General features: G+C 39.5%; 1 protein-coding gene across 4 annotated transcripts in view; it reads left to right on the top strand.

Annotated features, from left to right (window-relative positions):
- Nucleotides 1-16,252, top strand: part of Phka1 (phosphorylase kinase regulatory subunit alpha 1) — a 124,476-nt gene that overhangs the window by 96,267 nt on the left and 11,957 nt on the right. For all 4 annotated transcript variants that reach the window (XM_045140046.1, XM_004660934.2, XM_004660933.2 and 1 more), the window contains 6 exons: nucleotides 6,298-6,454; nucleotides 7,010-7,089; nucleotides 10,588-10,666; nucleotides 10,805-10,934; nucleotides 14,141-14,242; nucleotides 16,119-16,234. In XM_045140046.1, the coding sequence (XP_044995981.1) occupies nucleotides 6,298-6,454; nucleotides 7,010-7,089; nucleotides 10,588-10,666; nucleotides 10,805-10,934; nucleotides 14,141-14,242; nucleotides 16,119-16,234 (664 nt within the window). The remainder of the gene's footprint in view (nucleotides 1-6,297; nucleotides 6,455-7,009; nucleotides 7,090-10,587; nucleotides 10,667-10,804; nucleotides 10,935-14,140; nucleotides 14,243-16,118; nucleotides 16,235-16,252) is intronic.

The raw sequence follows: 16,252 nt of genomic DNA, 5'->3' as shown, positions 1-16,252 counted from the left end.
AGAATGTTATTTCTTTCTTTTTTTTTTTGGTTTTTCGAGGTAGGGTCTCACTCTGGTCCAGGCTGACCTGGAATTAACTCTGTCATCTCAGGGTGGCCTTGAACTCATGGCAATCCTCCTACCTCTGCCTCCCGAGTGCTGGGATTAAAGGCGTGCGCCACCACGCCTGGCTATTTCTTCTCATTATATTGATGTATACTGGGTCTCACCAGTAGTCTCTGCCATATGTAAGATAAAACAGATTCTTGGATTAAAGGGGATAAGCATAGTTATTTGAGACACTTTTTGATGTGTATACCCACTCCTTTTAGCCAAAGAGAGGTGGAGGTTCTCTCTTGGGTCTGAGTTTCCTATCCATGGGGTTCTGACTTGTTTCCCAGTGCCAGGCATGGGTTCTTTCCCAAGAGTCGCTGACATGTATGTAAGCATCTGGCTTATGAGGGTCCTGTGGAATCAAACCTGAGTCCCTAGGCTCCACAGGAAAATGTCCCAACTGCCAATCTATCTTCCCAGATTTTGTTGGATTTTTTTTCCTTATAAACAAGGTAGAGCCTTGATGTAGGAGGTGTGCTGCTTGGGGCAAGCTTTAGGATGTTGTAGTACAGGCCCCCCTTGTCAGAGCTCTCTCACTTTTGTTGCTACTTTCTGCCTATTGTGGTAAAATGAATCTCATGTTCAATCTGAGAATAGTTGGTTACCTGCAGAGGCTGGTGTGTACCTTTTGCCTAGATGGTTGATTTCATAATTTGCAGGATTTCCTGCTTATTCATGCTGTTGATAGCCATTGCCACAAGCACCTCCCATAGCACTTTCCAGCACTATGAAGGTAAGCCAGGAGGGAACTGGTTTCTATCTCAGTTCTAGTGTGATCTCTCAATGTCCTGTGACTTTAGGCTGTGGTATTTTCATCAATGTTGCTATGGCAGGGAACAAACTACTTTGTCAATGGCCTTCATTATTTTGGAGACTTCTTGGGTCTCCCTGACCAATAGCTCACGATGGGGGGTAACCCAATTCTGACCCTTGGATTTTACCAGATAAACCTATGGTCAGACTATGGGTTAATCATGGGTTAAGCTTTCTCCACCTTCTACAGGACACTTCTGTCATCCCTCCCTGCCTTATTGAGGGTTATTGCCAATAGAATGCTATCTGGGAGGGTTTCTATGGTACTGATTCATGTTGTTAGTTGTGTGTAATTCTCCCTTCTTCTCCTATCCCCACTCAAAGACCCTTGTACCTCCTGTGATAATTTGAATTAATGACCTCCATAGACTCAGTGTTTTATTAAAATTTATAACTTGAATTTCCAGCCACCTGGCTGTAGAAGGAGTCACTGGGAGTGGATTCTGGAGTCCAGCCCTAAGGTGTCACTGGAGGCTGATTTGAATTCCAGCCCAAAGGTGCAAGTCTGTGTTCTGACAGTTTTATGTGTTTGCTGGTGCTGGTTTTCTGTTTGCTGTAGTTTTTCTCTCTGCTTGGATAATGGAAGTAAGCAGCTTCTTCCACAATTGATGGAACTTCCCCTTGGATCTGTAAGCTGAAATAAATCCTGTTTCTCCCAAACTGTGTTTGGTGGGATGATTGTCCCAGCAACATTGGAACTATTTGCTACACCTCTTGTATTCATTCTTTCTGTCTCTTGTTCTTATTTTTTTCTCTTTCTTTTTCTGTCCAACTTGTCAAATAGCCCCTCCCCCTCTACCTTGCCATTTCCCCCTTTACCTAGCCTTATTCTAACTTCATGTCAATACTCCTGGTGCTTGCTGCTGCCTACAGTAAAGGCAAGCTGTTCCAGGTTAGGAACCACATATGAGAGAGAATATGCAGCATTTGTCTTTCTGAATCTGTGTGATCTCACTTAATATGATTTTTTCCAAATCATCCATTTTCCTACAAACTTCATTATTTTGTTTTTCCTTACCACTATGTAGAATTACATTGTGTATATGTACCATATCATTGTTAACCATTCATCAGTTGATGGGTATTTATGCTGATTCCATTTCCTAGTTATTATGAATGGAGCAGCTATGATATTGTTGAGCAAGTATCTCTGTAGTAAAGTCCTTAGGTTATATGCTCAAAACAGGTACATCTAGATCTAATGGTAGTTCTACTTTCAGTGTTTTGAAGGGTCTCCATACTGATTTCTATAGTGGCTGGACAAGTTGCACTCCCACCAGCAGTAGATGAGGGTTCTTCTTTGCCCACACCCTGCCAGCATTTGCTGTCATTTGATTTTTTGATGTTTGCCATTCTGAATGGAAAGAGATATAATCTCAAAGTTATTTTAGTTCGCATTTCCCTGATTGCTAGAGATATTGAACATTTCTTTGGGTGTTTATTGTATATTTGTACTTCTTCCTTTTTGAAGTCTCTGTTCAGTTACCTTCCACATTTTTTTCATTTTTATGTTTATTATTAACAAGATGTTTCATGTGGATACATCATATGTTGTATCCTCTTTTCCCTCATCCCTGCCTCCACTCCATTGGGGACACTCCTCAGTGGGGTGGCAGGTATTTACCATGGGGTTGTGGTTTATGTGTTGTGGGAGCAGTAGTCAGTTATTGGGGGGGGAGATAATGCCTCTGGCCATGATGTCTCAACCTGTGGCTCTTAAAATCTTTCCACCCCCCTTATACAAAATTCCCTGAACCATGGTGGGTGAGTTTTAAGTTGACTTCAGTGATGAGCTCTTAGGAGCCTCTGGAGCTCTACTTTGGTAGGTGTTGAGTATCCTCAGGGTCTGTTCCCTTCACTCTGGTGCTGATTATCAGGATCATCATGGAAACAGCATTTGTGTTCATCTCCCCAGTTCCTCTGTGGTTTCAGCTGTGGCTTGGCTGAAGTGCAAGGGGTAGTTTATCTTCTCAGGTCTAGCTAGCTTCTAAAAAAGAACATATTCTCCACTGAGAGTAAAGTCAGCATAGTTAAAATGGTATAAGCATTATTAATTTAGGGAAATTTTGATGTATGTATCCCCTCTTTTGGCCAAAGACTAGGGAGAGCTTGACACTGGAGAACATAATCTTTGTCTCCATAGGATTCTGATCTTGTTCCCAATTCCAGATAGGGGTTCCTTTACACTGAGCAGCTCTCTTAGCCAATCAGAAAGCTATTAGTTACCTACCAAGACTGTGCCACTATTGCACTGGTGTATACATCCTGTCAGGGTGTTTGCTTCTGAGTAGCTTAGACCTCTGGTTGCTCAGACCATTTTTGGCCATTTTCTCAAAGTAGCTCATGTAGTGCGTTACAACACTAGACCGAATAACTGTCTGAAGACTGGCTTTCTTCTGAATTCCAGCCAGGTTTCTCTGTGCTCTTTGTCAACACCATATGGTGTCTTCAGCAATAGGGTCTTAGCTTTTGCCTCAGGCATGTAATTAAGTGCTTTGACAGAATGCTGTCTTGATTTGGGGACCTTGTAGGTCTCTGATCAACACCTCAATGTGGCTAGTAACCAATCTCTGGTACTGGGAGTTACAGGTCAGAAATAGAAAAAAAAATACTTTAAGCTTTCTGCCCTATTTTTGAGTGGTTTTCTTGACTTGTTTTGAAGCAAGCCCAACAGACTGAACCTTTTAATGCAAGAAAGAGAGAAAAGGAGAGAGAGAGAGAATTGGCATGCCAGAGCCTCCAGCCACGGGAATTGAATTCCAAACATATGCACCCTTTGTGCACCTGTGCAACATTGTGTACTTGCATCACTGTGCTTATGTGGCACCTGCAGAGTCAAACATGAGTCCTTAGGCTTCACAGGCAAGTTCCTTAATCACTAAGCCATCTCTCCAGCCCTTTACTTTTTATTGTTTAGTTTTTTGAGTTCTTTGTAGATTCTAAATCTTAAGCCCCTGTCAGTGTATAGTTAGTGAAGATTTTCTCCTACTCAATGGGTTATTAATGCTTATTAACTGTTGATGTCTTGCTTATCTGTACAATAGCTTTTTAGTTTCATGATATCCCAATGGTCGAGTGTTTGTCTAATTCCCTGAGCGACTAGGGAGGATCAAGAATTTAAGGTCATATTTGGCTATAAAATAAGTTCAAAGCCAGAGTTAACTACTTGATCCTGTCTCAAAAGCAAAGAAACAAATTAGATATAGATATAGATATATATGAGAGAACACTTTTTAAAAATATTTTTATTTATTTATCTGAGAAAGAGGGAGAGAGAATGGGCACATCAGGGCCTCCAGCCACTGAAAACCAAATCTAGACACATGTGCCACCTTGTGCATCTGGTTTATGTGGGTCCTGGGGAGTTGAACTTGGGTCCTTTGGCTTTGCAGGCAAGTGCCTTAAACACTAAGCCATCTTTCCAGCCTGAGAGAACATTTTAACTGCATATATATTCTTATATATAATACAAATATTTATCTATGTACACAATTGAGTGGCACTTTTGTATTCTCACAGTACTGTGTATCTTTCACCAGTCTCCACTTTAAAAGATTATTTTGATCTCAAGAAGAAACAATACTCCTTATCCATCAACTTTTTAATCTTAATTTTATTTTAGAGAGGGATAGAGAGAGAGACAGAGAGAATTGATGCACCAGGGCCTCAGCCACTGCAATTGAACTCCAGATGCTTGCAACACGTAGTGGGCATGTGCAACCTTGTGCTTGCCTCACCTTTGTGTGTGTGGTTTACAGGGGATCTGGAGAGCTAAACATGGGTCCTTAGGATTTGCAGGCAAGTGTCTTAACTCTAGGACATCTCTCCATGGCTTAGCAGTTAAGTGCTAGCCTGTGAAGACTAAGGACCCCGGTTTGAGGCTCGATTCCCTAGGACCCACGTTAGCCAGATGCACAAGGGGGCGCATGTGTCTGGAGTTCGTTTGCAGTGGCTAGAGGCCCTGGCACACCCATTCTCCCTCTCTCTCTCTCTCTCTTTCTCTCTCTCTCTCTCTCTCTCTCTTCCTCTTTCTGTCTGTTACTCTCCAATAAATAAAATAAACAAAAAAAAATTTAAAAAGACATCTCTCCAGCCCATCCATCAACTCTTAATCCCTTTATCCATCCAGCCCTAGGTAGCCACTAATCTATTCCCTGCTAGTTGGGCAGGTTATATAAATCGAGTCATGCAGTGTTGGACATATGTAATAAGCATCTTTTATTTAGTGTAATATTTTCCATATTTGTCCATATTGCAACATGCATCAGTGCTTCATCTCTTATATTGTAAAATACTGTCTATGCCAGGTGTGGTGGTGCATGCCTTTAATCCCAGCACTCAGGAGGCAGAGGTAGGAGGATCGCCATGAGTTCAAGGCCACCCTGAGAATACATAGTGAGTTCCAGGTCAGCCTGGACTAGAGCAAGATCCTACCCTGAAAAAAAAAATTGTCTATATTACCACACCACATTTTATTATTCATCAGTTGATGGCCATTTGGGTTATTTTCTCTTTGGGCTATTAATAATAATACTAGTAGAAATTCTGAGTCATATGGTAGCTTTGTATTTAGCAATGTAGGAACTTCCAGGCAGATTCTAACATCAAATTTAGGGATTTTTTTTAATTTGGGGATTTTTGACAGCTTTCATATTAAAAATGTCATTTTGATGTAATGTTCATTTTAATTTTTCCTGCTATGAATGAGGTTGGACACCTTTGCCTGTATTTAAGGGCTACCAATATTTGTTTTGCTAAACTTTCTTTTGTTGCATATTTTCTTATCTATTTGTTGGAGGTATCAACTTTTTCTTTTATGACTTCCGCTATATGTCACATAGTTAGAGACTCCTTTTTTCTCCCTCCAGAATTAGAAACTTAATTCTGTCATATATCTTTAGTACTTTAATATTTAGATCTTTTAACCCATTTGGAATAGGCATAGATTGTAATTTTTTCCAGATAATTAGTTGATGGTCTCAATATCAGTTTCAGAGAAGTTTATATATCTCATGGTACTTCATAGTTGACTTGTGTTAAAGTAATTGTATAACAATTATTTATCCATATCCTTTCAACATAAACACACAGCCTTATTTCAGTAGTCCTTAAAATATGATAGGCTTTCCGTACTTCTGGTACTTAAGTTGAATCTCTTTAATTTCAGCTATATTTGAAAAGAATGCATTTTGTTAAAGCACCGCTCAAACTAAAATGTCTAGAAATTTGGCTTTTATAGTTGTTAATAGTTTTACAAGGGTTTTTAGTAAATAACAGCTTTCTATGGAGAAAGGCCTATTAAAACAAGTATATTCATTATAATGCTGAAAGTAAAAATTAATGCCAGAGATTTTTCTTATAATTTATGTTGTCCCACCTTTAAAATTCCAGAGGACCTGACTGGGACACTGAGTTGTATGAAGACAGGAGTGCTACAGTAAGAGAGCTTCTTAGTGAACTGTATGGCAAAGTTGGAGAACTCCGTCACTGGGGTCTGATCCGATACATCTCTGGGATCTTAAGGAAGAAGGTGGAGGCACTAGATGAGGTACTGTATATTCTTCTTGAATTTATATTAGATCTAAATTGGGGGACTTTGTAAAAAATAAGTTATTTTGAGGCGAGGGGTATAATTTAATGACAGGACACTTATCTAGCATGTGTGGGACCCTGGTTTTAATCCCTTATACTGTATAGTGGAGGGAGGGAGTTGATTTCCATAATTTTTTAAGAAAATTACAACTTCTAGTCATGTAATGTGTTTTCTTTCACACACAGAGTTTTTGATATTCAGTTATTTGTGAATGATAAATATCCATTACTAAGCCATAAGAATTACAGACTTTGGAGGTTTTATAAACTATATGGATTTTAGTTCTTAATGAATTTACATGGGACTAAAAGTTACCATTTTCTAGAAGATGAAAATACTTGATTGTTCTTCCTAGAAATCTCTCTCATCTGATCATGTTATTTCCTGAGGAAGAGGACTTGTATTATGAGTGTAGGTTAAGAAGGAGCAAATATTTCTAAGCTAAGAAGAGACCTGCTTATAGGAATCAAAGTTTTCTACAGAGGGTAATGTTATGCTATCTCTTCTTAGGCCTGTACAGATCTTCTTTCCTACCAGAAGCATCTAACAGTCGGACTTCCCCCAGAACCTCGAGAGAAGACCATCTCTGCGTGAGTGTGGCATTTAGCTGAGAATGACAAAGTTTCCTTGAGTCTTTAAGGAGCTTTGTGGACTTACCACAGTTCTCTTGTCCTAATATCCTACATGCAAATTCTGTGAAAGGCGTAGAGCAGGAGAATGTTGATAATGCCCGGGCATTAATAAAAGCTCATAGGGAGAAATTTATTTTACTTATTGGATTTTCCTAAACTCTCCCACTCTAAAACATAGGGCACCAGGTATTAGCATCCACAAAATTCAACCACATTCTGGAAGAGAAGTGGAAGAAAGTATGTGGCTAGAGGACAGGGCTGATGTTGCTGAAGCTCCATGTTGCTGAATAAAGACTCAAAGGGTAAAGTTCAAAGTTGGAGGGGAAAATGCGTATTTACAGAGCATCCCAACAAGAACACTGCCATCAGATTGCTACTAGCACAGTTTGCAGCCACTGCCAAATTAGCAGCAGTTCCCCCTACGATAGGCTGGAGCTAGAGGAGTGGAGTCAAGCTTTAGTGGGAAGTTTGTTTCCTATATATGAGCATTCTTTTACCACTAGCCATGCCAGGAAAACTCATCTGCACTACTGTTTAATTTCATACCATGCTAATGCCAATATTTAAATGTGCAAGCAGATTTTATTTCCAAGAAATATTTTTAGAGGAACTCTTAACTTCATACATGAGTGATTGGAAAACATCTGTTTTTTCTATGAGGAAGTAATTTAAAACAACATATTCTCCCTTTCCTGTTAGTTCCTCAGTAGCCACACACTTTTTTTTTCTAAGAGAGAGAGAGAGAGAGAATTGGTGTACCAGGGCTTCAGCCACTGCAATGGAACTCCAGATACTTGTGCCACCTAGTGGGCATGTGTGGCCTTGCGCTTGCCTCACGTTTGTACATCTGTCTTATGTGGGATCTGGAGAGTTGAACATGGGTCCTTAGGCTTTGCAGGCAGCACCTTAAACGCTAAGCTATCTCTCCAGCCACCCCCCATACTTTTTTGATAGTGAAGAGTGTTTTGTTTGTTTTCCTTTTTTAAGTAGGGTCTCACTCTAGCCCAGGCTGAACTGGAGTTCACTCTGTAATTTTAAGCTGTCCTCAAACTCACAACAATCCTACTTCTGCCTCCCAAGTGTTGGGACTAAAGGCATGCACCATCATGCCCAGAAGAGAGAGAGAGGCAGAGAGAGAGAGAGAGGATGGACATGCTTGGCCTCCAACCACTGCAAACAAATTCTAGACACATGCAGCACCTTGTGCATCTGGCTTTACATGGGTACTGGGAAATTAAACTCATTAGGCTTTGAAGGCAAGTGCCTTAACCACTTAGCCATCGCTCCAGTTCAAAAGTGGTTCTTTTAAAATTACTGTCTTTTTTTGAGACAGGGTCTCACTATATGACCCAGGCTACCCTTGAACTTGCAGCCTTCCTACCTCATTGTCCTGAGTGCTAGAATAAAGGTGTGCAACACTATGCCTAGGTAGTGAAAAGTTTATTTTGTAAGCATAGCCCTGTGTAGAGATTTTATAATTGAGAAAGAAGTAATCAGGGATAATTTGGGTGATGTCTGCATACTACCTCCTTCCCAATTCATATCTTTGATTTCTATTACCTTTAAAGTCCAGTTCATACTCATGGATAAAGGCTTACAGAGACACGTCCTAGAACCATGTGTCACAGATTCCATATGTAAAGTCTAATTTATGCTTTAGGAAAACAGTCCTAAATGTGTGTGCTAATTTTCTTGTGCTGCTGTAACAAAATATCACAAATTGAGTGGTTTGAAAAATAGAAAGGTACTCTCTCACAGTGCCATAGGGTCTCAGTGTCAGCAAGGTTGGTTCCTTCTGAAGACTGAAAGGCTTTGTTCTAGGCCTGTCTTCTTGGCTTGTAGATAGCTGTCTTCTCCCTGTGTCTCTTCACATTTCTTTGCTCTATGAATCTATGTGCCCAAACTTATCCCCTTTTATATAGACCCCAGTCATAATCAAATAGGAACAACCATGACTTGACTTTAATTCCCTCTAAAGGCTATATTATCAGGCTAGAGAGATGGCTTAGCAGTTAAGACACTTGCCTGCCAAGCCTAAGGACCCAGGTTCAATACCCCACTACCCACATAAGCCAGATGTATATAGTGGTACATGCATCTAGAGTTAGTTTGCAATGGCTAGAGGCACACCTATCTGTCTATCTCTCTCTCTCCCTCTCTCTCTCTCTCCTTGAAAATAAATAACTTTTTTAAAAAAAGACTATATTACCAATTAAAATTACACTAAAGCCAGGTGTGGTGGTGCAGTCCTTTAATCCCAGCATAGCACTTGGGAGGTAAAGGGAGGATTGCTGTGAGTTTGAGGTCAGCCTGAGACTATGTAGTGAATTCTAGGTCAATCTGGGCTAGAGCAAGGTGCTACTCAATAAAACAAACAAACAAAAAAGAAAAGACAGATCACACTAAGAGTTACAAGGGGATTGAAATTTTAACATAGGTAGGTTGGGAGACGGTTCATCCCATGACACATTGCTCCTGTCAAACAGAACTTTATATCACAAATCAGGTGAGTTTTGTGTCACTGTAAGCATTCCAAAAGAATATGCCATAACCCATACCTATAAAGTACTGCTTGTCAATGAGTCACATGTGTAGCTAGGTATGGTGGTGTGTGCTTATAATCCCAGCATAAGGAGTGTGTGGCTGAGGCAAGGGGATAAAAAGTTCAAGGCCAGGCTGGGTGAGACCCTGACTCAAACCACAATCTTAAGTATGGGTGAATGTGTATGTAACCTTGGTACATGTGTGTTAATATGTGTGTGTTAACTGATAAAACTATAGGAGATACTATAATCCTGTAAGATGTAACTGTGAAGTGATAAAATGATTTCCAAAAAGCATAGCGTAAAATTAGTATATTGCCAGGTGTGGTGGTGCATGCCTTTAATCCCAGCACTCAGAAGGCAGAGGTAGGAGAATAACTGAGTTCGAGGTCACCCTGAGATTATATTGTGAATTCCAGGTCAGCCTGGGCTAGAGCGAGACCCTACCTCAAAAAAACAAAAAACAATTAGCTCATTTCTTTATGGACATAATACTTACCTATCCATTGTTAAGGGCAAACCATGAGAGACTAATCTGGAAGGACATCATGGGGTAAGTTTAAAAGGAGAACAAAGATTTAAGTTGATACAGTTCAGAGTGGGCTGAATGACAATTGACACTGAAATAGAAAGCCACCGGTAATGATGAGGTATTGAAGCAGTGACATGGATTTGAGATGAACTTTTTAATATTTTAAAATATATGTAGGTTTATATGGTTGCATAATTGTGCCCTTTTTTTTTTTTTAGAAAGGGTCTCATGTAGCCCAGGCTTGCTTTGAACTCACTGTGTAGTCAAAGATCACCTTAAACTTTGATCCTCCTGCTTCCACTCCTAAGTGCTGGGATTGCAGGTATGCACTACTATGCTCTATTTTAAAATTTTGTCTTTATTCACTGACTTCTTCCTCAGACCTTTACCTTATGAGACCCTCACTCAGCTGATAGACGAAGCCAGTGAAGGAGACATGAACATTTCAATCCTTACACAGGTGAGCTGCATTATAAAGGGTAATCTGGCAATTGGCACATTATTATTTCTTTTAAGTTGACTTGGCAATTGTAAAGAAAACAACATAGACATTGTGAGACCTGCACTATCATTTTGTCTATGCCCATTCTGTACACAGGAAATAATGGTATATTTAGCAATGTATATGAGAACCCAGCCTGCCCTCTTTGCTGAAATGTTTCGTCTTCGAATTGGTCTGATCATACAAGTTATGGCAACTGAACTGGCCCACTCCCTTCGATGTTCAGGTACTCAGTTCAGAACCATTTTTAACTTTTAACTGAAATTCACTTTTAATGTAGATCAGTGGAGTTTGGGGTCAGGGAGAAAAGAAAGCTACAATATTATTGTTGTTATTGTTGTTTTTCAAGGTAGGGTCTCACTCTAGCCCAGGCTCACCTGGAATTTACTATGTAGTCTCAGGGTGGCCTCGAAGCCACAGAAATCCTACCTTGGCTGGAATTAAAGACATGCACCACCACACCCAGCTTACTATACTCTTATGTGTAACTGAGAAGCTGGATAAGGCACTCTTGTCCCCTTGTTGGTAAGTTACTGCTTGGCACAGGGCAAAGGAATGAAAGGGTGACTTTTGTATATTAGTTCCGCAATTTCAAAACATCGCCTCTTGGGGGCTCTACACTCCACATTTTTCTTAACAAAGTTCTTAAAGCTAACCATTACTCCTAACTCCTTGAGGGATCTGGAGCATAGCTGAGTGATATATTGTATTGGGTTCTAATTCAGACTGGGATGATTTTAGACACTGAGTTTGAGTCACTATATCAGTGCATCATAAGTCTAGTGTTCTGTCTAGTCAGTATCATGATCAAACAAAGGAAAACAATATTTTTGTTAACATTAATCTAATAAGACTCTGAAATTAACAATTGGCATGATAACAATTTTAGTTGGAAAAATAGTTAGGACCTGAAAAAGCTATAGTGCAAAATTGTATAATGTGGGGGAGTGGGGGAGGGAACCTCACGCCTCTTTTCATTTTTTAATCTTTATTTATTATTTCCACAAGAAAGGTAAAATAATAGAACTAGGGATGGCATGGAAAAATACAATCACAGGGGCTAGAGAAATGGATCAGCAGTTAAGGTGCTTACCTGCAAAGCCAAATGACCCAGGTTTGATTCCCCAGTACCCACGGAAAAACAAATGCACAAAGTAGTGCATGTGTCTGGAGTTCATTTGCAGTAGCTAGAGCTGCTAGTGTGCCCATTCTCTCTGTCTGTTTGTCCATCTGTCTCTCTTTCTCTCTGTTTACAAATAAATAAATAAAAATATTTTTAAATATAAAAGAAAAATTCAATCAAAGTTGCAAACCTCAAAACTGATTGTTTCAATTAGATGTCCTCTTTGCTTTAAAAAAAAATTGAGACAAGATGTAAACCAGACTGCCCTAGAATTTGTTTCCACCTCCAGAGTGATATGCAGGCATTATCATGTCCAGAATATAAAAGGCTTTATTATTTATTTGTTTGTTTATTTATTTACAAGGAGGGAGAGAGAGAATGAGAATGAATGAACATGGGCATGCCAGGGCCTCTAGCCACTGCAAACAAATTCCAGATGCATGTGCCACCATGCATCTGGCTCTATGTGGGCACTGGGGAATAAAAAACAGGTCATAGGCTAGGGAGATGGCTTAGCGGTTAAGGCACTTGTCTGTGAAGCCAAAGAACTCATATTAGACTCTCCAGGTCCCACATAGCCAGATGCAGTGATGCAAGCACACAATGTCACACATGCACCACAATGGGGCGCACATGCATGAAGTTCATTCACAGCAGCTGAAAGCCCTGGCATGCCCATTCTCATTCTCTCTCTCTTTCAAAATAAAAAATAATAATAATGGGTCATTAGACTCTGCAGGCAAGCACCTCAACCACTGAGCCATCTTTTCAGCCCACAAACAGCTTTTAATTGACACTATTTATATTCATAAAATCCTTCCAAGGGCTGGAGAGATGGCTTAGCAGTTAAGGTGCTTGCCTGAGAAGCCTAAGGACTCAGGATCAATTCTCCAGGTCCCACATAAGCCAGATGAACAAAGTGACGCAAGCACACAAGGTCATACATGCACACAAGGGCGGGGGCACACATCTGGAGTTCAATTGTAGTGGCTAGAGGCCCTGGCACATCAATTCTCTCTCTCTCTCTATTTCTCTCTCTCATTCTCTTGCATAAAAAAAAAAAAACAGCCAGTCTGTTGGGCTTGCCTCAAAAAAAAAAAAAAAAGCCTTCCAGAAGGTCTGTGAGAAACTAGTTTGGTTTTTTTTTGCTATAAATTTATATAGATTGACTCAATCCTCACGACAACCATCTAGAGAACATAATATTGTTCTACTGTTTGCCAGTAAGGAAACTGAAACTTAGAAAAGATAAATAGCTTGCCCAAAGTACCACAGCTTTGCATGCATTAGAATTTGAAACCAAGCCTGTTTAATTTCAAATTATATCCAGTTAGTTCACTGTTAAAGATAAATGTATTATGTAGGATTCTCCAGTTTTGGTATCAAGGGATGTTTTGTCACAGTGTGTAATTTCCATAGTATTACTGGTTTATACCTCTCATTTGTCATATAGTATACATAAGATTTTATGGTTGCTTATCTTGTTTACAAGTTCCATCTCTCCCAAATTGATGGTCAACTTCATAAGGTTAGGTACATGCCGTATCTACTCATACTAGCATTGCTTAAAATGACGCGGGACCTGAGATGGAATGAAACTTAATAACTTACTGATGTTGATGAACAAGTTCAAGATATCCTCTCAGTATTCATAATTTCATGATGCATATATATTCTAAGTATATGTTTCTAAACCAAGAGCTTTAATTATTTTACTGTCTACAGGCACACATACATTCATGGCCTTTCTCTGAATGTATTGCTGTTCTCATGTTCTCTTTTCGTTCTTCCCACCTTCAAACAAGGATTCTGTGGACTTGCCTAATTGTATGGAAACAGGATGAAGAAGGAACCAATAGGCTAGCTAATCTACAAGCTGGAAGATCAGATCTTAAATATTAAAATCTATTACAGTATGGCTAGCTAAGCATATAGTATTAAAAGTTTATTTTATAATTCCCATCTTCCAAGCAAGTGACTCCAAAAATTCTATTCCAGAAAAGAAATAAAGGCCCTGAGTATATAATTCAGTGGTAGCACATATGCTTAGCATGTGCGAGACCCTGGGTCCAATACCTGCCCCTGCTCACTGAGACAAATATATAGAGGGAGAGAGAATGAATTAGAATAAGTGAGGGAGCAAACAGACCTATAATCTTAGAAGGCTGAGACAGTAGCACTGTAAGCTGGAAGTCAGCCTGGGCTAGATAGTGAGGCCCTGTCTTAAGAAATAAAGAAAAGAGAGGAAAAATAAGGAAGGTATGGGAGACAAATTAGAATTCCTTTCATCTTGCATTTTTGCTGACTAGCTGAAGAAGCCACGGAGGGTCTGATGAATCTCAGTCCTTCAGCCATGAAGAACCTCCTGCATCACATTCTCAGTGGCAAGGAGTTCGGAGTGGAACGAAGCGGTAAGATTAAATAGCTGCATAGACTTCAGAGTGTTTAACATGAATTTTCATTAGTTGTCAGAGGAATTTTTAGCCTCAAATAAATAGAACTCCAATATACAAAACATTTAAAGGCAAAGCTATCATTTGGGACAAGATTTGGAAGCCATTAAGTAGCTCATCTTTTTCTTTAAATAATATATCAAATAAATGAATTATATCATGTTTTATTTTTAACTATTTTGTCCATTCCCTTACATTATCCAAAATCTCATGGATAGCTAGCAACCAACAGTGTCTAAAACTTTAATTTGAATTGGCCAGCAGCACATAACAGCACTTAAATAGTTACTGATATACATGTATGTATGTATGTATATGTATATATAATGTGTTTGTAGTTGCTACAGATATACTGTGTCCTTTTATCCTTAAATTCTAGTATGACTGTGAGTCTATCACAAACCAATCTTCCATATACTTTTTCAAATTTTATTAACTGATGTTTATTGTACATATCATTGGGATTCAGTACAATACTTGTATACATGAATACAACATGCACTAATCAAATACAGCCTGTCCTTTTGATTTTGACAGTATTATTTAGTGTTGCTTACCTAAAGCAACAGAGCAAAAGATAAAAGATGGTATCTCATGTTCAACTTTCCTTTTAAAACATGGTCTCACTTTAGTCCAGGTTAACCTAGAACTCATTCTGTCACCCATGCTGGTCTTGAACTCACAGCAGCTCTCCTACCTACAACACCCATCTCATGTTCAACTTCTTTTGTTGTTCTTTTGAGGTAGGGTCTCACTCTAGCCCAGGCTGACCTGGAATGCACTCTGTAATCCCAGGCTGGCCTCCAACTCACAGCAATCCTCCTACCTTTGCCTCCCAAGTGCTGGGATTAAAGGCGTGCACTACCACACCTGACTATATTCAGCTGTTTATCTTAGGAGGAGATATGTGTAATATATATTCAGATAGATGGATGGTAAAGTAGACAGCCTCAAGTCGCTGGGATGAACTTTCAAACCAGTCACACTTTATGGGAAGAGTGGCATTTATCTGAAGCATAAGGATCCAGGGGAAGTTCCATAATGGAGAAAAAGAGAAAACCCATCCCCAAAAGCAAGAACAAAAACCAGAAGCCAAACTGCAGGAAACCACAGACCGAACTCCAGCCGAGCTCCAGCACTTTACATATCTTTAGATTTGAATTCCAAATCCACCCCTATACTTTAGGGCTGGACCACCCAGTGACTCCTCTAGCTAGGTAGCTGGAGATCTCAATTACAGCTTTAATAAACTCCTGAATCAATTGGGGGACATTCTTTCAAACCACCACAGATGGCTAGACCTTAGAATGGTAAGGAAAAGTTAGAAAACAGTGTTCCTCAGGCTGGGCTTCTTTCTGTCTAGATTCTGATTCAGAGGGCCTGATTTAGAACCTGAGATTCTACTACCAAGGTCTCATGCTACCGTTCTACTGCCCATACTTAAATGGCAAGATTATGCTAGTTGTTTAAAAAATATAAGTTAAAAGGTGGACATGGTGGCACATGCCTTTAATCCCAGCAATCAGGAGGCAGAGGTAGGAGGATTGCTGTGAGTTCAAGGCCACCCTGAGACTACATAGTGAATTCCAGGTCAGCCGGGGCTAGAGTGAAACCCTAGCTAGAAAACAACAACAACAAAAAAATAAATAAATAAATAAATAAGTTAAAAAAGAAAAGGATACCCTGGCATGACAATTCTCTCTCTCTTTTTCTTTTCTCTCTCTCTCTGAAATAAAAATAAAAATAAGCTTCAGACACAATTTGTCTTTTTAATATGGTAGAGAAAAATGAGATTGATTATTCTTTTTAACTTTAAATCTCTTATGCTGTACAGTTCGTCCCACTGATTCAAATGTGAGTCCTGCTATTTCTATCCATGAGGTTGGTGCTGTTGGAGCAACAAAAACAGAACGAGCTGGGATCATGAAGTTAAAAAGTGAAATAAAACAGGTAATGTACTACATGGGA

This window comes from Jaculus jaculus, chromosome X (assembly GCF_020740685.1).
Source record: "Jaculus jaculus isolate mJacJac1 chromosome X, mJacJac1.mat.Y.cur, whole genome shotgun sequence".
In the NCBI taxonomy this organism is placed as follows: Eukaryota; Metazoa; Chordata; class Mammalia; order Rodentia; family Dipodidae; genus Jaculus; species Jaculus jaculus.
The sequence above is the reverse complement of the archived record's forward strand: the minus strand, read 5'-3'. Positions and strand labels throughout refer to the sequence as shown.